Below are 24,409 nucleotides of genomic sequence, written 5' to 3'. Positions count from 1 at the left end.
ACAAACAAAGTTGTTGTACGGTAATAAGTGCTTGTGTTCTTTCTATCTGTGTGTGTCAGTATGGAGTTGCTGTGAGTGTGATTGGTTGTTTGTCTGTTTGGCTCCAGCTCAACCCACGACACGACCCTCATGTGGACGATAAGTCAGTTGAGAATGAATGAATGAATGAATGAATGAATGAGTGAATGAGTGAATGAATGAATGAATAATGAATGTAGCCCCTGTGTGCAGGCTGAATTTGGAGTAGATAGGACATCAACATAGAAAAATGTAATGTGTAATACATTGACTTGAATAAAAGAATGATTTTGTAAAGCTTTGTCAATGCTAGCAATTTTAATTCTGGAATATACATTATAGTAATATATAAAAGTAACGTTCTTCTAGAATACTGTTGTTCATCTTTAAACTCTGCCTGTAATGTTCTGAAAGGCATGATAATAATCATGATAATAATAACATTACTATCATTATTATTATTATTATTATTGAAAACACTACGTAAGCTGGATTTTAACTTCACAGGAGAAAAGTCCGAATGTTTTTCTAGTTGTTGTTTTCCTTCTCCATTTGTGTGTGTGTGTGTGTGTGTGCGTGTGTGTGTGAGTGAGTGTGTGTGAGTGTGTGAGGACTGAGGGGAAGTGGAGGTGTGAACCACCACACTGAGAGAAAGCTCATTACCTTAATGACAGCAACAGAGTGTGTGTGACATGTCTTAATGTTTTTACGGACTAACAGGTGTGTCTGCAGCAGTGTGTGTGTGTGTGTGTGTGTGTGTGTGTGTAACATGTAGCTGCTAAATAGTTTGAAATGCGTGTGTATTTGTTCACTGAGGCCATGTCACAGAAATCCGAGTGTAAGAATGAATGAGATGAAATGGTGAAACGTCAGGGAACTACAGAGGAAAGAAAAAAACAACTGCGAGGTAACAATGTCAGCTTAAACTTCTAACACAATATTCCATTGTAAAAACACAGTAAAAGATATTCATGATCATATTTCACAGATTTTCAAAGTAAAAGCTTTCGTTTGGAATGATGTACACTTCACAATAAAAACATATTTATGATGCAAAATAAATGATTTCATGTTGAATGTCATTCATGTAGTAATGTGATCATAATGATCACTGTTATTATCACCTCACTGACAGCTGTGCCATGTGAGCCACTTAACAAATGCTGTTTTCATTATAACACGTGTTAGTGTCAGTGGTGATTTGCATAGTAATGGATATAGAGTATTATATATATTCAGAACCTCCATGGTTGAAGCATGTTAACGAGACCCAGCGTCCACAGTGACATATGACTGCACCCTGATCCGTGTGTGAGGGAGCGCTTTACAACGTGAAGTGGTGAATATATTGTTAAAATACCACAGATTCAAGTCGTCATGGACTTTAGAGTCTTGAGAGTGAGTGTGTCAGTCTGGCTCTCAGTGCAGCTCATGCAACTATAATACTATTATAATAAGAAGAAGAAGAAGAACAATCACTTTAGGTATGAGCTCCTTGCTGCTTAATGGTTGGTATACATTTCTAATATTTCCTCTTATTTAGTTTGATCTGTGCTTACGCTTGAAAAGCGTTATATTAATAAAATGAATATCATTATTAGTCTTCCTCAATCTCATCATTTACTTGATGCAAACACAATTAGAGTCTCCACGCCCAGTGAAGGAAACACATGATGTCACAGATGTAAATCAATCCACTGACAGACGACATGATTCACAACCAGGACACAGAGACCATGTACCAGGAAGCTCTGTCATCATTATGTGAGGCGCTCACTCTTCTGTAGTTTTAAGCTTTCAGCTTTATACCAAACATGAGACGAGAGTGGTCAGACGACCTCCAGGGGGTCCTTGTCAGCCTTGGACATGGCCACTGTGTAACCAATTATATATATATATTATTATTTGTACCCAAATGTTTAAATGCACTTATTGTAAGTCGCTTTGGATAAAAGCGTCTGCTAAATGACATGTAATAATGTAATAATAATATGAGATTCCACTTGCTGTGTATTGGAAATGTATTTTTGGGAGTTTAGTGGCTCAACAGCGCCCTCTTTCAGTGGCAGTTGATGAATGCTTAGTGCACGTTAGAACACGCTGCCAGTGAATGAGAGGCGCGTTCAAGGTGAGTTGCAAAGTGCAGCAGTGCGTACAATTATTATAGTGTACGTATGTCAATATTCCCTCTTGTATGATTATAGACATAATGTAAGTACACATACATTCATGAATGTGTGTGTACTTTGTGTCCTCAACATTTAGCAGAAGACATTTGTTTGTAGCATGTACATGCTACATACAGGCAACCTGTTTCCAATAAAGGAAATGTCTGTTCTTTCTGTTACCATGAGAAAATGTGTACAAGTGTTCTAACGTTGTTCCACTGTGTCATGCTGGGTTCTCTCCTGATACCTTCACTTCCTCAGAGAACCTCACAGACTGCTCTCTGTTCTCTCTTTCTTGCAAGAAATAAATCACATGGTGTTTTAGACAATTGTTTAGCAATAATCTCCATAACAAATAAGATTATCTTCAAGAAGAGAATAGAGCAGAGGGACAGATCAAGCTCCTTCTGGCAAAAAGTCTTCTGTGGATGAGCGATACAAATGTCCACGTGCATTTTCTACATCCCATCAAGGGTATAAGCTTCAAACACACATCTGTGTTACACCTATCAGGGTATGAGCTTCAAACACACATCTGTGTTACACCTATCAGGGTATAAGCTTCAAACACACATCTGTGTTACACCTATCAGGGTATAAGCTTCAAACACACATCTGTGTTACACCTATCAGGGTATAAGCTTCAAACACACATCTGTGTTACACCTATCAGGGTATGAGCTTCAAACACACATCTGTGTTACACCTATCTGGGTATGAGCTTCAAACACACATCTGTGTTACACCTATAAGGGTATACACTTCAACCACACATCTGTGTTACACCTATCAGGGTATAAGCTTCAAACACACATCTGTGTTACACCTATCAGGGTATGAGCTTCAAACACACATCTGTGTTACACCTATCAGGGTATGAGCTTCAAACACACATCTGTGTTACACCTATCAGGGTATGAGCTTCAAACACACATCTGTGTTACACCTATCAGGGTATGAGCTTCAAACACACATCTGTGTTACACCTATCAGGGTATGAGCTTCAAACACACATCTGTGTTACACCTATCAGGGTATGAGCTTCAAACACACATCTGTGTTACACCTATCAGGGTATGAGCTTCAAACACACATCTGTGTTACACCTATCAGGGTATGAGCTTCAAACACACATCTGTGTTACACCTATCAGGGTATGAGCTTCAAACACACATCTGTGTTACACCTATCAGGGTATGAGCTTCAAACACACATCTGTGTTACACCTATCAGGGTATAAGCTTCAAACACACATCTGTGTTACACCTATCAGGGTATGAGCTTCAAACACACATCTGTGTTACACCTATCAGGGTATGAGCTTCAAACACACATCTGTGTTACACCTATCAGGGTATGAGCTTCAAACACACATCTGTGTTACACCTATCAGGGTATGAGCTTCAAACACACATCTGTGTTACACCTATCAGGGTATGAGCTTCAAACACACATCTGTGTTACACCTATCAGGGTATAAGCTTCAAACACACATCTGTGTTACACCTATCAGGGTATGAGCTTCAAACACACATCTGTGTTACACCTATCAGGGTATAAGCTTCAAACACACATCTGTGTTACACCTATCAGGGTATGAGCTTCAAACACACATCTGTGTTACACCTATCAGGGTATGAGCTTCAAACACACATCTGTGTTACACCTATCAGGGTATGAGCTTCAAACACACATCTGTGTTACACCTATCAGGGTATGAGCTTCAAACACACATCTGTGTTACACCTATCAGGGTATAAGCTTCAAACACACATCTGTGTTACACCTATCAGGGTATGAGCTTCAAACACACATCTGTGTTACACCTATCAGGGTATGAGCTTCAAACACACATCTGTGTTACACCTATCAGGGTATGAGCTTCAAACACACATCTGTGTTACACCTATCAGGGTATGAGCTTCAAACACACATCTGTGTTACACCTATCAGGGTATGAGCTTCAAACACACATCTGTGTTACACCTATCAGGGTATGAGCTTCAAACACACATCTGTGTTACACCTATCAGGGTATGAGCTTCAAACACACATCTGTGTTACACCTATCAGGGTATAAGCTTCAAACACACATCTGTGTTACACCTATCAGGGTATGAGCTTCAAACACACATCTGTGTTACACCTATCAGGGTATGAGCTTCAAACACACATCTGTGTTACACCTATCAGGGTATGAGCTTCAAACACACATCTGTGTTACACCTATCAGGGTATGAGCTTCAAACACACATCTGTGTTACACCTATCAGGGTATGAGCTTCAAACACACATCTGTGTTACACCTATCAGGGTATGAGCTTCAAACACACATCTGTGTTACACCTATCAGGGTATGAGCTTCAAACACACATCTGTGTTACACCTATCAGGGTATGAGCTTCAAACACACATCTGTGTTACACCTATCAGGGTATAAGCTTCAAACACACATCTGTGTTACACCTATCAGGGTATGAGCTTCAAACACACATCTGTGTTACACCTATCAGGGTATGAGCTTCAAACACACATCTGTGTTACACCTATCAGGGTATGAGCTTCAAACACACATCTGTGTTACACCTATCAGGGTATGAGCTTCAAACACACATCTGTGTTACACCTATCAGGGTATGAGCTTCAAACACACATCTGTGTTACACCTATCAGGGTATGAGCTTCAAACACACATCTGTGTTACACCTATCAGGGTATGAGCTTCAAACACACATCTGTGTTACACCTATCAGGGTATGAGCTTCAAACACACATCTGTGTTACACCTATCAGGGTATGAGCTTCAAACACACATCTGTGTTACACCTATCAGGGTATGAGCTTCAAACACACATCTGTGTTACACCTATCAGGGTATGAGCTTCAAACACACATCTGTGTTACACCTATCAGGGTATAAGCTTCAAACACACATCTGTGTTACACCTATCAGGGTATGAGCTTCAAACACACATCTGTGTTACACCTATCAGGGTATGAGCTTCAAACACACATCTGTGTTACACCTATCAGGGTATGAGCTTCAAACACACATCTGTGTTACACCTATCAGGGTATGAGCTTCAAACACACATCTGTGTTACACCTATCAGGGTATGAGCTTCAAACACACATCTGTGTTACACCTATCAGGGTATGAGCTTCAAACACACATCTGTGTTACACCTATCAGGGTATGAGCTTCAAACACACATCTGTGTTACACCTATCAGGGTATAAGCTTCAAACACACATCTGTGTTACACCTATCAGGGTATGAGCTTCAAACACACATCTGTGTTACACCTATCAGGGTATGAGCTTCAAACACACATCTGTGTTACACCTATCAGGGTATGAGCTTCAAACACACATCTGTGTTACACCTATCAGGGTATGAGCTTCAAACACACATCTGTGTTACACCTATCAGGGTATGAGCTTCAAACACACATCTGTGTTACACCTATCAGGGTATGAGCTTCAAACACACATCTGTGTTACACCTATCAGGGTATGAGCTTCAAACACACATCTGTGTTACACCTATCAGGGTATGAGCTTCAAACACACATCTGTGTTACACCTATCAGGGTATGAGCTTCAAACACACATCTGTGTTACACCTATCAGGGTATGAGCTTCAAACACACATCTGTGTTACACCTATCAGGGTATAAGCTTCAAACACACATCTGTGTTACACCTATCAGGGTATGAGCTTCAAACACACATCTGTGTTACACCTATCAGGGTATGAGCTTCAAACACACATCTGTGTTACACCTATCAGGGTATGAGCTTCAAACACACATCTGTGTTACACCTATCAGGGTATGAGCTTCAAACACACATCTGTGTTACACCTATCAGGGTATGAGCTTCAAACACACATCTGTGTTACACCTATCAGGGTATAAGCTTCAAACACACATCTGTGTTACACCTATCAGGGTATAAGCTTCAAACACACATCTGTGTTACACCTATCAGGGTATAAGCTTCAAACACACATCTGTGTTACATACAGAGGTGAGATATCAGACACTGACACTGATTTGTAGACTACATGTTTTATATGACTGCATATGTCTCCTTTTAACACACGCTCACTGTCCAACACTATCTGAAATCTTAATCATTGATTGATGTCCCTGCTGCTGTACTCTCCATCTCCCTGGACAAAGACAAAGACTGAATGTCTTCAATTTCCTTCGGGATCAATAAAGTATCTATCTATCTATCTATCTATCTATCTATCTATCTATCTATCTATCTATCTATCTATCTATCTATCTATCTATCTATTTAGTTTGACTCCAGGTAAACTGATCATTTAGGAAACTGTTAATCCAGTTTCCACAACAGTTTATATCCCATAATGTATGTGAGTGTCATTAATGACTTCATTATTTTGTTATATCATTTTGTGTCATCAGAGATAACTCAGCTTCAGAGCCACATGTCTAAGGAATCAAGGCTCAAACTGGAAAGCCTTAGAGAGTGAGGACTTTGTTGTTAGGCGCCTGTAATCCCTGACAACTTTTAGAAACATGTAAATAGTTAATTGTCTGCTATGCATACAAATAAAAACCATATATCATTCATTACTTGTATTCATTACATGGATTTAAAAGTTAAACAACTTCCTGTGCAGAATCAAGGGTTTCAGTGCATTTGTTTTACTTTCATCTAAATACCTACTGATGTCCAACTGGCTGGGTTTGATTCAGATACCAATGTTTCATATATCTTCCTGGAAATAGGTCACATCTATAACGTGATAATTATATAAACGTGATACTATATTGTATCAAAGTGATAATTATATACACGTGATACTATATTGTATCAAAGTGATAATTATATACACATGATACTATATTGTGTCAACGTGATAATTATATAAACGTGATACTATATTGTATAAACGTGATAATTATATAAACGTGATACATATTGTATAACGTGATAATTATATAAACGTGATACTATATTGTATCAAAGTGATAATTATATAAACGTGATACTATATTGTATCAACGTGATAATTATATAAACGTGATACTATATTGTATCAAAGTGATAATTATATAAACGTGATACATATTGTATCAAAGTGATAATTATATACACGTGATACTATATTGTATCAAAGTGATAATTATATACACGTGATACTATATTGTATCAAAGTGATAATTATATACACATGATACTATATTGTATCAACGTGATAATTATATAAACGTGATACTATATTGTATAAACGTGATAATTATATAAACGTGATACATATTGTATAACGTGATAATTATATAAACGTGATACTATATTGTATCAAAGTGATAATTATATAAACGTGATACTATATTGTATCAACGTGATAATTATATAAACGTGATACTATATTGTATCAAAGTGATAATTATATAAACGTGATACATATTGTATCAAAGTGATAATTATATAAACGTGATACTATATTGTATCAAAGTGATAATTATATAAACGTGATACTATATTGTATAACGTGATAATTATATAAACGTGATACTATATTGTATAACGTGATAATTATATAAACGTGATACTATATTGTATCAACGTGATAATTATATAAACGTGATACTATATTGTATCAACGTGATAATTATATAAACGTGATAATTATATAAACGTGATACTATATTGTATCAACGTGATAATTATATAAACGTGATACTATATTGTATCAACGTGATAATTATGTCATATAAATGTGATACTATGTTGTATAACGTGATAATTATATAAACGTGATACTATATTGTATAACGTGATAATTATATAAACGTGATACTATATTGTATAACGTGATAATTATATAAACGTGATACTATATTGTATCAACGTGATAATTATATAAACGTGATACTATATTGTATAAACGTGATAATTATGTCATATAAATGTGATACTATGTTGTATAAACGTGATAATTATATCATATAAATGTAATACTATATTGTGTAAACGTGATAATTAAATGTTGAAAGAACTGCGTGCCTGTTTCCAATCGGCATTTATATATTTTAGCAGTTTGGCTATAACATTTCATAGTTTACAAAGTGACATTAATTATTCACAAATTTCACAGAAAGTACATTTCTGTGTTCATAAAAGTCAACACGAGTGTTTATTCTTCTCTATTCCTGTCACACACCGGGGTAACAAGTGTCTGTGAAATACGCGTGTGTAAATAAAGTTTCAATAAAAGTAACGTCATCACGTTAGTAAACGTCATCAAGTTTCAGACGCAGTCTCTTCTGCGACCCAATCAGAGTGTCGTGTAGTGTGAGGGGGTGTGTCGTGGAGTGGGGGTGTGTGTGTGTGTGTCGTCGAGTGGTCTGCGGGTCTGCAGCTGGACCCTTCTCGGTCTGCGGGTCTGCAGCTGGACCCTTCTCGGCCTGCGGGTCTGCAGCTGGACCCTTCTCGGTCTGCGGGTCTGCAGCTGGACCCTTCTCGGTCTGCGGGTCTGCAGCTGGACTCTTCTCGGTCTGCGGGTCTGCAGCTGGACCCTTCTCGGTCTGCGGGCTACTTTTTAAACTGACGACGGACAACCAATCAGATCACAGACACGAGGACACGTCACACACGGCCATGTAGTCTCGCGAGACTGCGAATAAAAGCGAAATAAAACCAAAACATGACAAATACAGAGATAACGTGAACATCGTGACTGTAAATTAATCATCAGAAGTATAACAACTATAAACTATAATAATAATTAAAATAAGAGCTCGTCGGGTAATGATGACGTCATCAGAGAGGCCCCGCAGCAGCAGCAGCAGCGTCGTCGATGAGGATCAGATTAGCGGAGCTGGATTATCTACTGAAACTTTGTGTTCGCTCATGATCGATTTTAATCGATCAAACCGCGTTATTTTTTAAAGAAAAACGATCTTACGTCACGATCAACGAGACGCGACAGCGCGTTTCCATGACAACGGTGAGGGGGCGGTGTCTATGTGTGACTTGTTTTATTCGATCACAATCACGTGATCGATTATTAGAATCAACTAATTAACTGATAAAATGTGTGCATGCGTGTGTCTTACGTATGTGTGTGTGTGTGTCTTACCTATGTGTGTGTCTTATGTGTGTGTGTGTGTGTCTTATGTGTGTGTGTGTGTGTGTGTATGTCTTACCTGTGTGTATGTGTGTGTGTCTTACCTGTGTGTGTGTCTTACCTGTGTGTGTGTGTGTGTGTCTTACCTGTGTATGTGTGTGTGTCTTACCTGTGTGTGTGTGTGTGTGTGTCTTACCTGTGTGTGTGTATGTGTGTGTGTCTTACCTGTGTGTGTATGTGTGTGTTCCTCTCTCTCTCTATAGAGCTCCTCCTCCTCGTCCTCTGCGTGAACACAGTTCGACTCCGCCTCCATCATGTTAGAGAGCAGCAGTGATGGAGGGAGGTGGTTGGACGCTCACTATGACCCCGTAGCTGGTCTGTACACCTTCTCGTCGTGTGTTGACCTCGCTGACCTCAGCGGTGACGGTGAGAGTCGTCTGCTGGTGGGCGACCTGGGCTCGGGTTCCTCTGGTATGAAGCTGAAGGTTTTCCGGGGCACGGCCCTGCTGAGTGAGAGCACGCTGCTGGACCTGCCCACCGGCCTCGTCTCGTTCTTCATGGATCTGCACGAGCCACGGATCCCCGCCATCGCCGTGGCGTCGGGACCCTGTGTCTACGTCTACAAGAACCTGAGGCCGTACTTCAAGTTCACGCTGCCCGGGCTGGAGGTCAACGCGCTGGAGCAGGTGAGTTTTCCTGATCACATGATTCATCCGCCCACACACCGCTGACTGTGACACGCTGCTGTGCTCTGATTGGTCAGGACGTGTGGCAGCAGGCGAGGGAGGGTCACATCGACCCCGTGACCCTGAAGGAGATGCTAGAGGGCGTCAGGAAGAAGGCAGACATCCCGCTGTCCGTGCGCTCCCTCAGGTTCCTCTCTCTGGAGACCAGCGACATGGACGAGTTCGTCCAGCTGCACAAACAGCAGCCAATCAGGCGGCAGGTAGCCATCACGACAACAAAAGTGGCTGACAGAGTCTTGTAGTCCTCAGTTTGGTGTCGGTGAGCGACAGCACCACGGGTTTAGAAACAGGAAATTCACAGACACGTAGTTCCCACTGGACGACGCCAGCACTATCGTCGATTATTCTAACTCTGTTTTACATGTGGGTGAGAACCCAGTCGCCCTCTGGTGGCTAACTGCGACTTTCTGGGCTCCACATTTTAAAACTGGAAGGCCACGCCCATTTTTCTGTGCAGTCTCATCTGAGCCTGTAATAATGAGCCATGTTTGATGATGATGTCACTTCCTGTTTCCTTCCCTGTGTCAGACCGTCATCACCTGCATCGGAACTCTGAAGAAGAGCACAGCCGACGAGGACGGCGTCAGCTGTTTGGTGATCGGGACGGAGAGCAGCGATGTCTACGTCCTCGACCCCGAGGCCTTCATCATCTTGTCAAAGGTAAACCATCATCACTGTCGTCGTCGCCGCCACCGCCATCACAGGTGGTCTAACCGTGTGTTTGTCGCAGATGTCGCTGCCGGCTCCTCCCACCATGATGGATGTGACGGGTCAGTTTGACGTGGAGTTCCGCGTCACGGTGGCGTGTCGCAACGGAAACATCTACATTCTGCGCAGGTGAGATCTGTTTGAGGGGTGGGTGGGCAGGTGTGGGCGAAGTCACCATGCTCAGGTGTGACCTCAGGTGTTTGTGCCGCCGCTCCTCAGGGACTCGGACAAACCCAAGTACTGCGTGGAGCTGTCGTCTCACCCAGTCGGGCTGGTCAGGGTCGGGAAGAGCGTGGTGGTCGGCTGCACCGACGAGAGTCTGCAGGGCTTCACACAGAAGGTACAGGGTGGACTTTGTTGTCCGTCACCATGGAGACAGTCTGAGCTCAGCATGTCTGTCTCTGTCTCCTCAGGGGAAGAGGTTGTGGAGGACCATCCTACCCGCTCCCATCACCACCATGGCCGCCATGGACCTGCCCACGCGGGGTTTCCAGGCCGTCCTGGTGGGCCTGGCTAACTGCGATGTGCAGCTGTACCGTGACAAGAACCTGCTGAGCACCATCAAGACGCCCGACGTGGTCACCAGCATCTGCTTCGGCCGCTACGGACGCGAGGACGGGACGCTGATCATGACCACCAAAGGCGGTGGCATGATGGTGAAGATCCTGAAGAGGACAGCGACATTCGACGACCGGGACAGCGCCCCCGGGCCGCCGCTGGCCCAGGGCGTGCGTCTCAACGTGCCCAAGAAGACCAAGCTGTATGTGGACCAGACGCTAAGGGAGCGGGAGAACGGCGTGGCCATGCACCGAGCCTTCCAGATGGATCTGAGCCGCATGCGACTGGCCGCCGCCAAAGCCTACGTGAAGGCGCTGGAGTCCAGCCTGGCACCAGTGTCATCCAGCCTCTCTGAGCCACTCAAGATGAACGCCGTGGTCCAGGGTCTGGGTCCGTCCTTCAAACTGACCCTGAACGTGCAGAACACGGCGGCGTGTCGTCCCGTCATGAACCTCGCCGTCAGCTTCCTGTACGACGAGAGCCTGTATCGCATGAGGAACCCGTACATGAGGATCCCGCTGCTGGTGCCCGGTCTGGTCTACCCCGTGGAGACCTTTGTGGAGTGCACCAGTGACAAGGGCATCTCTGACATCATCAAAGTGTTTGTCCTGCACGAGGGGAAGAGCCGCCCCCTGCTGACCGCTCACATCAACATGCCCGTGAGCGAAGGACTGACGCTCAACTGAAGACGAACTTTCCCTGTAATCTGAAAAAGTCTTTTTTAACTTCTGTAAGAACATAAACATGGAAGAAAGTTCACTTGAAAACTGTTGGATTATGTTTGTAGATTTATTTAAAAATGTTTGTATAGAAACAAAAGAACAAGTTCTGTTTGAATAAAATAAAATAAACTATTTTAAACGAGACTTTCATGTTTGTTGTTGAAGTTTTATGGAAGCTGAACTTTACAGTCACTGAGTTCAAAGGTGAACTAAACAGCTGTTGTTTGAGTCCAGAGGACATTCATCTGTCTCCGCCCCCTTCACCTGGTGTTGTGAAATCTTAAATAATCCCACTGACGTTTGGGATTTTCCACCATGTGGAAACTTTTTTATATAAAAGCTGATCGAGGGCTGAAGCGTCAGTGAGAACAGAAACTGATCAACATGAGACGCATCGTCGCAGCGCTCGGTGAGTAACTCACAGCTCTCATGCTAACGCTAACTCTGTGTGTGTGTGTGCTCGGTGAGAAACTCACAGTTATCATGCTAACGCTAATTATGTGTGTGTGTGAGTGAGTGCTCGGTGAGTAACTCACAGTTATCATGCTAACATTGTGTGTGTGAGTGAGTGCTCGGTGAATAACTCATAGTTATCATGCTAACACTAACTCTGTGTGTGTGTGTGTGAGTGCTCGGTGAGTAACTCACAGCTCTCATGCTAACGCTAACTCAGTGTGGATGTGCTCGGTGAGAAACTCACAGTTATCATGCTAATGCTAACGCTGTGTGTGTGTGTGTGAGTGAGTGCTCAGTGAGTAACTCACAGTTATCATGCTAACGCTAACTCTGTGTGTGAGTGCTCGGTGAGAAACTCACAGCTACCATGCTAACGCTAACTGTGTGTGTGTGTGAGTGCTCAGTGAGTAACTCACAGCTATTATGCTAACGCTAACTCTGTGTATGTGTGAGTGCTCGGTGAGTAACTCACAGTTATCATGCTAACACGAACTCTGTGTGTGTGTGAGTGCTCGGTGAGTAACTCACAGATCTCATGCTAACGCTAACTCAGTGTGTATGTGCTCAGTGAGTAACTCACAATTATCATGCTAACGCTAACTCTGTGTGTGAGTGCTCGGTGAGAAACTCACAGCTACCATGCTAACGCTAACTGCGTGTGTGTGTGAGTGCTCGGTGAGTAACTCACAGCTCTCATGCTAACCCTAACTCAGTGTGTATGTGCTCAGTGAGTAACTCACAGTTATCATGCTAACGCTAACTCTGTGTGTGAGTGCTCGGTGAGAAACTCACAGCTACCATGCTAACGCTAACTGCGTGTGTGTGTGAGTGCTCAGTGACTAACTCACAGCTATCATGCTAACGCTAACTCTGTGTATGTGTGAGTGCTCAGTGAGTAACTCACAGCTATCATGCTAATGCTAACTGTGTGTGTGTGTGAGTGAGTGCTCGGTGAGAAACTCACAGCTATCATGCTAACGCTAACTCTGTGTGTGTGTGTGTGTGTGCGCAGCCTTGCTGTGTGTGTGTGAGGCCGTTCGGTTCGGTCAGCTCTGCAGTGGAAACCCAAACAACGGAAGGAGGACAAGTGACAGCTGGGGACATGGTCACTTCGGAGCCAAACGGTAACACACAGCTGCCCAGATGCATTATGGGAAATGTCGCCAGTGTGGACTGATGTTGTGTGTGTGTGTGTTGGTCCAGGGGAACCCGGGAACACAAAGGTTTGGACATAGCGTGTGAGGACGGCTCAGTCGTCTACGCTCCGTTTGACGTTACACTTGAAGGCCGACTCACCGTCTACACTGACTCCGCTAAGGCCGCCATCAACAGCGGCATCAACCTGAGTGGAGGGGGTAATGCTAACACCACTCATGACACAACACACAGGTGGTGTTTATTGACTGGGTTTATTAATTATTGATGGTGTTTCAGGTCTGCGCTTCAAACTGTTCTACGTGAGACCGGACCGCACGTCTGGGACGGTGACAAAGGGTCAGAGGATCGGCGTCATGCTGCCCATGCAGAGCGTTTACCCGGGAATCACCTCACACGTCCACGTCCAGATGTACGACAAGAGTGACCCCACACCCTACTTCTAACCCTACCTCTGACCCTACCTCTGACCCTACTCCTGACCCTACCTCTGACCCTACTCCTGACCCTACCTCTGACCCACTAATGATGAGAAAAAAACAATAAAAGATTAAAATCAATTTACAGTAGTTTGTTTCTCAGACACACACACACACACACACACACACACACACACACACACACAACATGAATTGAAATCCTTTGTTCAGATTGATCTCAGTGACACAAAGTGACCACACGAGGCAGCAGAGGACCAGCAGCTACAAAGATAATAAATAACAAAGATATTAACACTAAGACCAGAGTTCTAAATTAACTTTATCAGAATTTCTACTAGCCAGATTTTTTCAGTGAAAATAAGAGTGATTAGATAAGAGAGATGAGTGATGCTGAATGAATTATTTTAACATTTTGGATTTTATTAACACAACACAATACATACACATACACATACAGTACATGCATACGACCGGACCGGACGGGGCGGTAACATATTGTGTCACTTCCTGTGCTTCCACTGGTGTTAAGCTGTGTGTCTCCTGCGCTCTCTGCGGTTTTCTATCTACTGGAACGATCAATTAACTGAATAAACACTCGTTTTATTACTAATACTAGTACTAAGACTAATACTTTCACCCGCTGCTTTTGCTTAAACTCTATCGTTTACGTAGATCACGTACGGTGTTTCTCTCTCTGCTAGCGTAAAGTTAGCTTAGCAGCGATGGCTTCTCTCTCTCCCGCTCCTTCTCCTGCTCTCTCCTGTGTTGTGTGCCACATGTTTAGCTACTCCTCTGCCTCCTTCAGCGATAAAAGTACTTGTAAAAAGTGTAGCTTACTGGCTGGAGGCGAGGCTTAGTGAAGTAGAAACTCGGCTCCGCACCATAGAGGCTAAATCAGTTAGCCAGTCCCCAGTAGTCAGTGTGGACCACATAGCATTAGCTCCCTCAGCAGCTCCCGTGCAGCCGGGAGACAAACAGGGCAGCTGGGTGACTGTAGTGTTAAGCCTAAGAGTCCTGTCTGTTCAGTTGGCTTGGATTTAAAGTGTGTTTAAAGGAGACTCGTGGAGACGTGACTGCTTCGTATGAAACGTGTTCTCTCTTTATTAACTTCCCCCTCCTCTTTCCTAGGTTACATGCCTAAGGTTCCAACCCCGTATTACCCATAATACTACATCCCCCTTTCTAACTTCAGGATACTGTCTAAGAAGCATAACTAAACCTTAAAAACACATTTTAAGGAAACATTAATTATTTCTTTCACTCCTCCTGAGAGTTAACTAAACATGTCCATTTTCAAACAAACAAGTTTTTATCTTCTCTTTTTTTTTTGTTTAAACCAAGACTGTTCTATGTCAAACTCATAACCTTTCTGAAATAGACTCACTGGAACTGTGAAATCAAAATTACTGTAAACAGTCGCATTTTCACTTTCAACAAATAGACAGTCTAACAAGTATCACCAACATTTGCTTTAACAATCACATTTTCTGTCACTTTCCGTTGTATCCCTTTTTTTTTTCATATTACGAACAGACATAGTCCTTTAGGTACACCGGAGGTACTCTCACTCTGGAAGGGACATGTCTTTCACTTATAGGTGCCTGCTGCCCCGAGTCACAGGGATTTCCAGTTGTGACAGGTGTGTTTACTGCAGTGGATAAACCATCCTCAGGTAAATCGTGTGTTCCTGGTGCAATAGGGGTGGGCGAGAGATGGTATCTGTTTCTCCTCAGAGTGCCTCTAGGAGTCTCTACAGTGTAGGATCTTGGAGTGCCCGCATTCGACACCACTGTGCCCCTCTCAAGGATGTCCTTGACCCACACATGGTCACCCTGTTGGAGGAGTGGCATGTTTCGTGCTTTGTGACGCCGGTCGTAGTTCAGTTTCTGCTTCTGTCTGTACGCCTGTTCAGTTCTCTTGAGACTGTCCATGTCTGTCCAGCCTGGGTTAAGCTGGGATGGGATGACAGGGACAGGTGTCCTAAGTTTTCTGCCCATGAGGAGCTCTGCTGGGCTGTGTCCATTTGCCAGAGGAGCAGCGCGGTAGGCCATGAGGCCAAGGTATGGGTCACTGGACTTCTTCAGGATACCTTTGATTGTCCTAACTGCCCGCTCCGCCTCCCCGTTGCTTTGTGGGAAGTGGGGGCTGGATGTGACATGACTGAAACCCCACTCCCGTGCAAACTGTCTGAAACACTGAGATGCGAATTGTGGCCCATTGTCTGAGCGCATCACCTCTGGTATGCCATGACGTGTGAATATGGATTTAAAGTGCTCCACTACTGCCTCAGATGTTGTATAAGCAAGTTTGGCTACCTCAAAGAACCTGGAAAAGTAGTCTACAATGACCAGATAATGTTTGTTATCTTCTGTCTGAAACAAATCTGCCCCCACAGTGGACCATGGTCTTGCTGGAAACTCAGTGGGTTGCAGTGTTTCTCTAAAGTTTGTTCTCTCCCGACTGCATACATCACAGTTCTCTATCAGTTTTGACAGGTCCTTGCTAAGGCCTGGCCACCACACAGATTGCTTGGCCCTCTCTCTGCATTTAGTGAGTCCTACGTGGCCCTCATGCAGTTTATTCAGCATGTCTGCTCTGAGTGACACCGGAATTACTATTCTACAGCCGTAAAGTAACAAACCCTCATTAACTGTTAGCTCACCTGAAAATGGCAGGTAGGGACGGAATGCTCTTTGTATGGAGAATTTATCGGGCCAGCCCTCCCTGCAGTATCTCTTCAGTGTGTGGAATAGAGTGTCTCTGTCCTGATGTGTTTCTATTTCTATAAGTCGTTTGTCTGAAGCTGGCAGGTTTGCTATCACAGCGTCCACATACAAGCTCACCTCTTCTTCCTGTAATCCCTCCGCTGTGTTGTCGGTCGGCGCTCTGGAGAGCACGTCAGCAGTGGCGATGTCCTTGCCTGGCACATGTGAGATGGTGTAAGAGAACCTCATCAGCCGCATACGTAGACGCTGTATGCGAGGTGGCAGTTCATCCAGATTCTTTGAGCCTAGCAGAGGAACCAAAGGCTTGTGATCTGTCTCTATGTGAAAGTCCTTTCCTATAAGGAACTCTGCAAACCTCTCACAGGCCCATGTTGCTGCAAAAGCTTCTTTTTCAATCTGAGCATATCACTGTTCAGTGTTGCTCAGGGCTCTTGAGGCATATGCTACCAGCTTCCAGTCCTTTTCATCTCGTCGCTGGAGGAGAACTGCACCCATGCCGTATGAAGATGAATCTGCTGAGACGAGTGTGTCTGCATTTGGGTCATACAAGGCAAGACCCGGTGGTGTTGTAAGCTCAGACTTAATCTGGTCAAAGGCTTGCTGCTGTTGTGGACCCCAGGCCCACATGTTGGATTTCCTCAACAGATCTCTGAGAGGGCGTGTTTTCTCAGCCAGATGAGGTAGGAATTTTCCCAGGTGATTAGTCATTCCCAAGAAGCGTCTCACCTCACTGACGTTACTGGGCTCTGTCATGGCTTTCACAGCGCCCACCTTGTCAGGGTCTGCACTGACTCCAGTGGCATCAATAAGTTGTCCCAGGAACTTAATTCTGCTCTTTGAGAAGTCACATTTGTCATTGAGTGTCACTCCTGCCTCCTGCAGACGTGTCAATGTCTTCCTGAGCCTCTCATCATGCTCACTCTGTGTGGCACCCCATATGAGCACATCGTCCATCTGACACATAACACCTTCCAGGCCCTCCAGGATACGAGACATGCGTTTCTGAAAGTGCTCTGGGGCAGACGAAATTGCAAAACAGAGACGATTGTAGCAGAACCGCCCAAATGGCGTTATGAAAGTGGTGAGGAGAGAGGATTCTTTGGATACCGGAATCTGCCAGAATCCAGCATTGGCGTCAAGATTGGAAAAGACCTTGGCTCCTGCAAGCTGTCCTAAGGTGTGCTCGACTGATGGTAGTGGATGCTTCTCCCTCATCACTGACTTGTTCAGCTCCGTGAGGTCAGTACAAATCCTGACTCTGCCACTGCTCCTCTTTGACCCTTGGCATGAGTGGGAGGGATATGCGTCGCGGAGTCGAAAGAGAAAAGGGCTTTGCTCCCGGCTTCAGCACGATGGTGTATTCTCCCTCCATTTTTCCTAGTCCAGAAAAAAGCTTTGGAAACTCTCTCTTAACAGTTTCAATAGTATCTAGGCTTATGTTATTCAAGCGAGCAACCAGTTGAAGTGTCATGGTGGCTGGTCCACCCAGGAGTGGTGAACGTAGCCCATCAACGACATAAACTTCCTCTTGTGTGCTTTTGTTGCCTATGCTGAGAATAGCTGTACATTTCTCTGGCTCTGGACAGTTTACTGAACTGGCCCTGGGTGTACATTTTTGCTGAGATCGCAGTGACATCTGCGCCAGTGTCTATCTTAAACACTGCTTTGTGATTGTCCACTTTAACCTCTGCCATCCATGGGCTGGTGCCCGTGGACTCCACAGAGCCCAAGAACACGACGTCCTCATTGATGTCTTCCTCATTGCTGTCTTCCTCAGTCACTGCAGCTACATGAACTCCCAGTTTCTTTTTAGCTTTGCAGACTCTAGCATAATGCCCTTGTCTTCTGCACTGGTTACACACAGCTTCCCTAGCTGGACACTGCTGTGGATGATGCCCTTGTGTGTCACCACATCGGCTACATTGTGTTTGTCTTTCCGGAGTCTTTTTATGAAATGTCTGCCTGTCTTGCTGCCTGCTTTGCAATGAGCCTCTGCGCTGCCACGATTGCATACTGTCAAGCTGAGTGCTACTGGCCTCTGTTTTAAAGTTTGATTTTAGCATTTCAAGTTGTTTCTTCACCTGTTCACTTTGTCGTGCTTTGTTAATTGCCTTCTCCACCGTCAGTTCAGGGTCCATCTGCAACTGTTCTGATAGGCGTTTATCCCTCAGCCCCACGACTAGACGATCTCTCACCATTTCGTCATGCAGAGCACCGTATCCGCAGTACTCAGCAAGGCAGTGTAGCGCGGTGTGGAAGTTGTCTGTTGACTCGCCGACTTCTTGTTGCCTCTGGTTGAATTTAGCCCGTTCGAATATAATGTTCCTGCGCGTTACGAAATGCACGTCCAACTTAGCTTTCACCGTGCCGTAGTCTCCCGCCTCTTCGTTGTCTAAATGCAGAGAAACGACAACATCCTCTGCCTGTTCCCCCATCGAATAAATCAATGCATTGACCTGGTTCCCTTCTTCCTGAGTATCCAATCCAGATGCAATGCGGAATCTGTCGAACCGTTTTATCCATTTCGTCCACTCTTCTGCCTTGAATGAAAACGGCTCCGGAGGCTTAACTTGGTACTGAGCCATCGTAGCTCCCGCCGTCGAGATGCTAACGCTACACAAACAAAGCGCTCTATAGTCGACACGTACCAAGCAATTGACTCTACACTACCGTGCAGCTCACCGTCTTAACTTCTGACACCATGTTCAGTTGGCTTGGATTTAAAGTGTGTTTAAAGGAGACTCGTGGAGACGTGACTGCTTCGTATGAAATGTGTTCTCTCTTTATTAACTTCCCCCTCCTCTTTCCTAGGTTACATGCCTAAGGTTCCAACCCCGTATTACCCATAATACTACACTGTCCACCACCAACCTGTTCACACCTCAAACAAGTTTTCCCCTCTCAGCACCACACAGACTGAGAAACCGACTCTGGTAATTGGTGAGTCCATCCTGAGGAACGTGAAAATAGCGACGCCAGCGACCACAGTCAGGTGTTTTCCCGGGGCCAGAGCGGGCGACATAGAGTCTTATCTGAAACTGCTGGCTACAGATAATCGTAAATTCAGTAAAGTTATTATTCACGTCGGCAGTAATGACACCCGATTACGCCAATCGGAGGTCACTAAAGTAAATGTTGAGTCTGTGTGTTGGTACGCACAATCTATGTCGGACAACGTAATCTTCTCTGGTCCTTTGCCCAATGTGACCAGTGATGACATGTATAGCCGCATGTCGTCATTCAATCGCTGGCTGTCGAGGTGGTGTCCAGAAAACAACATTGGGTTTTTAGATAACTGGCAAACCTTCTGGGGGAAACCTGGTCTCATGAGGAGAGACGGCGTCCATCCCACTTTGGATGGAGCAGCTCTCTTATCTAGCAGCTTAGGACATTTTATTAGAAACCCATGACAATCCAGAGCTGAGACCAGGACACAGAGTTGCAGTCTTCCATGCTTCTCTGTGCTTCTTTTCGAGCAGTCACCAATTAAAAACCCCATAGAGACTGTGTCTGTCCCTCGACCTACTAAAGTAAACTAAAGTAAATAAAGTAAATAAATCAATAACAAACAGAAGAGGAGTTAGACATTCTAACTTAATAAAGATTAATACCAACAATAAAATAGAGTCAAATAATACCACTTTTAAATGTGGACTATTAAATATTAGGTCACTCTCCTCAAAATCTGTTTTAATAAATGATCTAATTTCTGACAATTGTATTGATTTATTCTGTGTAACTGAAACTTGGTTACATGAAGAAGATTACGTTAGTCTAAATGAGTCAAATATTTTAGCTAATTACCGACCTATATCTAATCTTCCCTTTGTTTCTAAAATCTTAGAAAAGGCAGTTGCTAATCAATGATGTGAATATTTGCGCATTAATGGCCTGTTTGAAGATTTTCAGTCAGGTTTTAGATTAAACCATAGCACAGAAACAGCACTAGTTAAAGGTAGTAATGATCTTCTCTTGGCTTCAGATAATGGTCTAGTTTCTTTACTTGTCCTGTTAGATCTTAGTGCTGCATTTGACACCATTGATCATAATATTCTACTGCAGAGATTGGAGCAGACTCTTGGTATCTCAGGTGCTGCCCTCTGCTGGTTTAAATCATACTTATCTGATAGAGTCCAGTTTGTTCATGTTAATGATAAAGCCTCACTACAAACTAAAGTTAATTGTGGAGTTCCACAAGGCTCAGTGCTTGGGCCTATACTTTTTACCTTATATATGCTTCCTCTAGGGAACATTATTAGGAAGCACCAACATACACTTTCATTGTTATGCAGATGACACACAGCTATATTTATCAATGAGGCCGGATGAAATAAATCAGGTTGTTCAACTCCAGGAATGTCTCAGAGACATTAAGTCCTGGATGACCTGTAACTTTCTACTTTTAAACTTTTATACTTGGCCCTAAACACCTCAGAGAAAAACTTTCTGATCACATTGTCACTTTAGATGACATGACATGATGATGTTGATGGGGAGCTCGTTCCACCATTTGGGAGCTAGGACTGTGAACAGTCTCGAGTTCTGCGTATGCCTCTGCGATCCTCTCAGTGAGGGGGCAGCAAGCCGGTTTGCCGATGCAGAGCGGAGTGGGCGGGCTGGGGTGTAGGTTTTGATCATGTCCTGGATGTAGGCTGGACCGGATCCGTTTGTAGCATGGAATGCAAGCACTAGAGTCTTGAAGCGGATGCGAGCAGCTACAGGAAGCCAGTGAAGGGAGCGGAGGAGCGGTGTAGTGTGGGAGAATTTCGGTAAGTTGAAGACCAGTCGAGCTGCTGCATTCTGGATGAGCTGCAGAGGTCGTATGGCACACGCAGGGAGACCAGCCAGGAGGGCGTTGCAGTAATCCAAGCGTGAGATGACAAGAGCCTGGACCAGAACCTGTGCCGCCTTCTGGGTTAGAAGAGGCCGTATCCTTCTGATGTTGTACAACATGTATCTGCAAGATTGAGCTGTTGCAGCAATGTTGGCAGTGAGGGATGTTCCAACAAGTCTGTTAGAACCCTTCAGTTCATTCAAAATGCTTCAGCACGAGTTCTGACAGGAACTAGAAAGAGAGACCATATAACTCCAGTGCTAGCTTCTCTACACTGGCTCCACCCACAGTTTAGAATTCAATTTAAAATCCTCCTCCTCACATACAAAGCACTTAATGGTCAGGCCCCTTCATACCTGAAAGACCTAGTCTTAAAATACAGGTTTGCTTGTGGTTCCCAGAGTCTGTAAGAGCAGAATGGGAGGCAGAGTCTTCAGTTACCAGGCTCCTCCTCTCCTGTGGAACCAGCTCCCAATGATAGTTCGGGAGGCGGAGCCTCTCTCTGTATTTAAAGTTAGACTTAAAACTTTCCTTTTTGATAAAGCTTATAGTTAGAGCTGGTTCAGGGAAACCTGGACCATCTCTTAGTTCTGCTGCTATAGACCTAGACTGCTGGGGGATTTTCCTGTGGTGCACGCACATTCACTCTCTCACACTCAGGGTATGAATATGACTTTTTATATGTCATTAACCTTGTCTCTTTCTCTCCCTAGTTTGTGTCCTTCCTTCCTTCCCTCTCTCTCTCTCTCTGTATTCTCATCTTGCAGGTTGCAGGATCCAGATCCAGTTTTCGAGGCTATCCATATCATACATATCATCACCATTATTATTGTGCTATAATTAAAAGTCGATATCAGTGTGCATTTGGACTATCTGGGTATCTCATAGGACTACTGGAATTAAGCTAAGTATCACTTCTGTAGGTCTTTCTTATTTGGTTGCTATTTCATTAACTGCTATTGTATCTAGCTGGGTTGCTTGACTTTTGTGACATTTGACTTGTCTGTTTAGTTAAGGTGAAAGTTGTGTAAAGATATTTTGTCTGCTAGGTCAAAGAGAAAGTTGTTATTGTTGCTGTTTTGACCTAGTTTCTATTGAGCCATCACCATCACCAGGTGAGAAGTTTCACTGGCTGAAGGGGAGTGGCCAACACAGCTGTAACCAATCAGCCCCTAATCAGGTGTCTTTTAAAAAGCAGCACTGACTTTGAAGCGGCAGCTTCAGCGGCAGACTCTTCAGACGAAGACTCAGGAGGACAAAGACAAAGGAGTCTAAACCGGAGTCTAACAAGGAGGCTAACGAGGCTAAGTACCTGTCTGCAAGTGTTTTCTACCTTTCGCATATGTGCCTTTTCTCCATTCCTGTTCATGTCTCCTCTCATAGATACTACAAACCTCACAATCACTCACAGCATCACCGTAACCTGTCCTCACTTATCTATCCCACCCGCTCCACACACATCCAACACCTTATCGCAGGGGGCCTGTGGAACTGCCAGTCAGCTACCCGCAAGACTGAGTTCATCTACGGCTTTGCTACTGAGCAATGCCTGGACTTCCTTGCTCTCACTGAGACGGATAACACCCTCCAACACAGCCACCCTTGCGGCTCTCTCCTCCGCCCACTCCTTCTCCCACACACCCAGATCCACTGGAAGAGGTGGCGGGACAGGTCTGCTCATCAACCCCACTGCCACACTTCTCTTCACAGTCGTTTGAATTTCATGCTGTAACTGTAACTCACCCAGTACAACTAATCATTGTTGTCATCTACCGTCCACCAGGCCCATTGGGACACTTCTTGGAGGAACTAGATGTCCTCCTCTCAAACATCCCAGAAAATGGCCCACCACTTGTTCTTCTTGGTGACTTCAACATCCAGTCAGAGAAGTCATCTGATCTACTTCTTCTACTTTCGTCTCTTTCTCTCTCACTTGCTCCATCTCCACCAACTCACAAAGCTGGCAACCACCTTGACCTCATCTTCACCAGAAACTGCTCCACCTCCAACCTCAAGGTAACTCCACTTCATGTCTCTGACCATTTCTTCATTTCCTACTCTCTCCCACTCTCCCAATCTGATGATCTCATCTCATCAGATATTGCACTTGTCCGTCGCAACATTCGCTCTCTCTCTCCCTCCTCTCTCTCCTCAACTGTTCTATCAGCACTTCCTTCAGCTGACTCCTTCTCCCTCATGCATCCCAACTCTGCCACAGACACCTTCCTCTCTACTCTGTCCTCCTCTCTTGACTGTCTCTGTCCTCTTACTTCACGGCGGGTTCGTAAGTCCTCCCCAGCCCCGTGGTTGTCGGACTCAGTGCGTACTGAGAGAGCCACGATACGGGCAGCAGAAAGGAAATGGAGGAAATCAAAACACCCTGACGACCTGCTTTCCTATCATTCTCTTCTCTCCACCTTCACTGCCAATGTCTCTGCAGCCAAACAATCTTTTTATCAGACTAAAATTCAATCCTCTTTCTCTAACCCCAAAAAACTTTTCTCGATCTTCTCTAACCTCCTTGACCCCCCCACCTCCCTCCTCCCTTCTACCAATTCACTTTGTCAACTACTTCACAAAAAAAGTAGATGACATTCGCTCTTCTTTCTCAACCCCACCTCCTGATCTTACCACTCTACCAACCACACATTCAGCACCTTCTCTATCCTCTTTCACCCCTCTATCTCAGGATCAAGTTCTTTCCCTAATAACCTCTGCCCGCCCCACCTCCTGCCCCCTTGACCCTATCCCCTCTCACCTTCTTCAG

At 44.3% G+C, this 24,409-nt stretch overlaps 2 protein-coding genes across 3 annotated transcripts; both read left to right on the top strand.

The window, feature by feature from the left end:
• The first annotated feature begins 8,547 nt into the window (after positions 1–8,547).
• bbs1 (Bardet-Biedl syndrome 1) lies at positions 8,548–12,175 on the top strand. Its single transcript, XM_058621710.1, has 7 exons — positions 8,548–9,177; positions 9,561–9,983; positions 10,061–10,243; positions 10,572–10,703; positions 10,774–10,880; positions 10,971–11,091; positions 11,165–12,175. Exons 2-7 carry the CDS (start codon positions 9,612–9,614, stop codon positions 11,993–11,995), a joined length of 1,746 nt encoding a protein of 581 aa, XP_058477693.1. The 5' UTR covers positions 8,548–9,177; positions 9,561–9,611; the 3' UTR covers positions 11,996–12,175.
• Positions 12,176–12,285: 110 nt separating this feature from the next.
• Positions 12,286–14,202, top strand: lect2.1 (leukocyte cell derived chemotaxin 2, tandem duplicate 1). 2 transcript variants are annotated; one of them, XM_058621787.1, is made up of 5 exons: positions 12,286–12,440; positions 13,500–13,611; positions 13,691–13,842; positions 13,922–14,106; positions 14,155–14,202. In XM_058621787.1, the coding sequence occupies exons 1-4, from the start codon at positions 12,416–12,418 to the stop codon at positions 14,086–14,088; spliced, it is 456 nt and encodes a 151-aa protein (XP_058477770.1). In that variant the 5' UTR covers positions 12,286–12,415; the 3' UTR covers positions 14,089–14,106; positions 14,155–14,202. The 2 variants fall into 2 exon arrangements, with proteins under 2 accessions (XP_058477770.1, XP_058477769.1); XM_058621786.1 differs by having other exon boundaries at positions 13,922–14,202.
• Positions 14,203–24,409: the final 10,207 nt, after the last annotated feature.

Source organism: Solea solea, chromosome 21 (assembly GCF_958295425.1).
Source record: "Solea solea chromosome 21, fSolSol10.1, whole genome shotgun sequence".
Taxonomy (NCBI): domain Eukaryota; kingdom Metazoa; phylum Chordata; class Actinopteri; order Pleuronectiformes; family Soleidae; genus Solea; species Solea solea.
This window is presented reverse-complemented; position numbering and strand designations above follow the sequence as displayed.

Excerpts from the sequence above, each read along its gene's own strand:
- bbs1 (XM_058621710.1), top strand. The coding sequence starts at position 9,612 with ATGTTAGAGAGCAGCAGTGATGGAGGGAGGTGGTTGGACGCTCACTAT. Across the intron at positions 9,984-10,060 it reads AGGTCAACGCGCTGGAGCAG|GACGTGTGGCAGCAGGCGAG; the intron begins GTGAGTTTTCCT and ends CTGATTGGTCAG. Across the intron at positions 11,092-11,164 it reads TGCAGGGCTTCACACAGAAG|GGGAAGAGGTTGTGGAGGAC; the intron begins GTACAGGGTGGA and ends CTGTCTCCTCAG.
- lect2.1 (XM_058621787.1), top strand. The coding sequence starts at position 12,416 with ATGAGACGCATCGTCGCAGCGCTCG. Across the intron at positions 12,441-13,499 it reads ACGCATCGTCGCAGCGCTCG|CCTTGCTGTGTGTGTGTGAG; the intron begins GTGAGTAACTCA and ends GTGTGTGCGCAG. Across the intron at positions 13,612-13,690 it reads GGTCACTTCGGAGCCAAACG|GGGAACCCGGGAACACAAAG; the intron begins GTAACACACAGC and ends GTGTTGGTCCAG.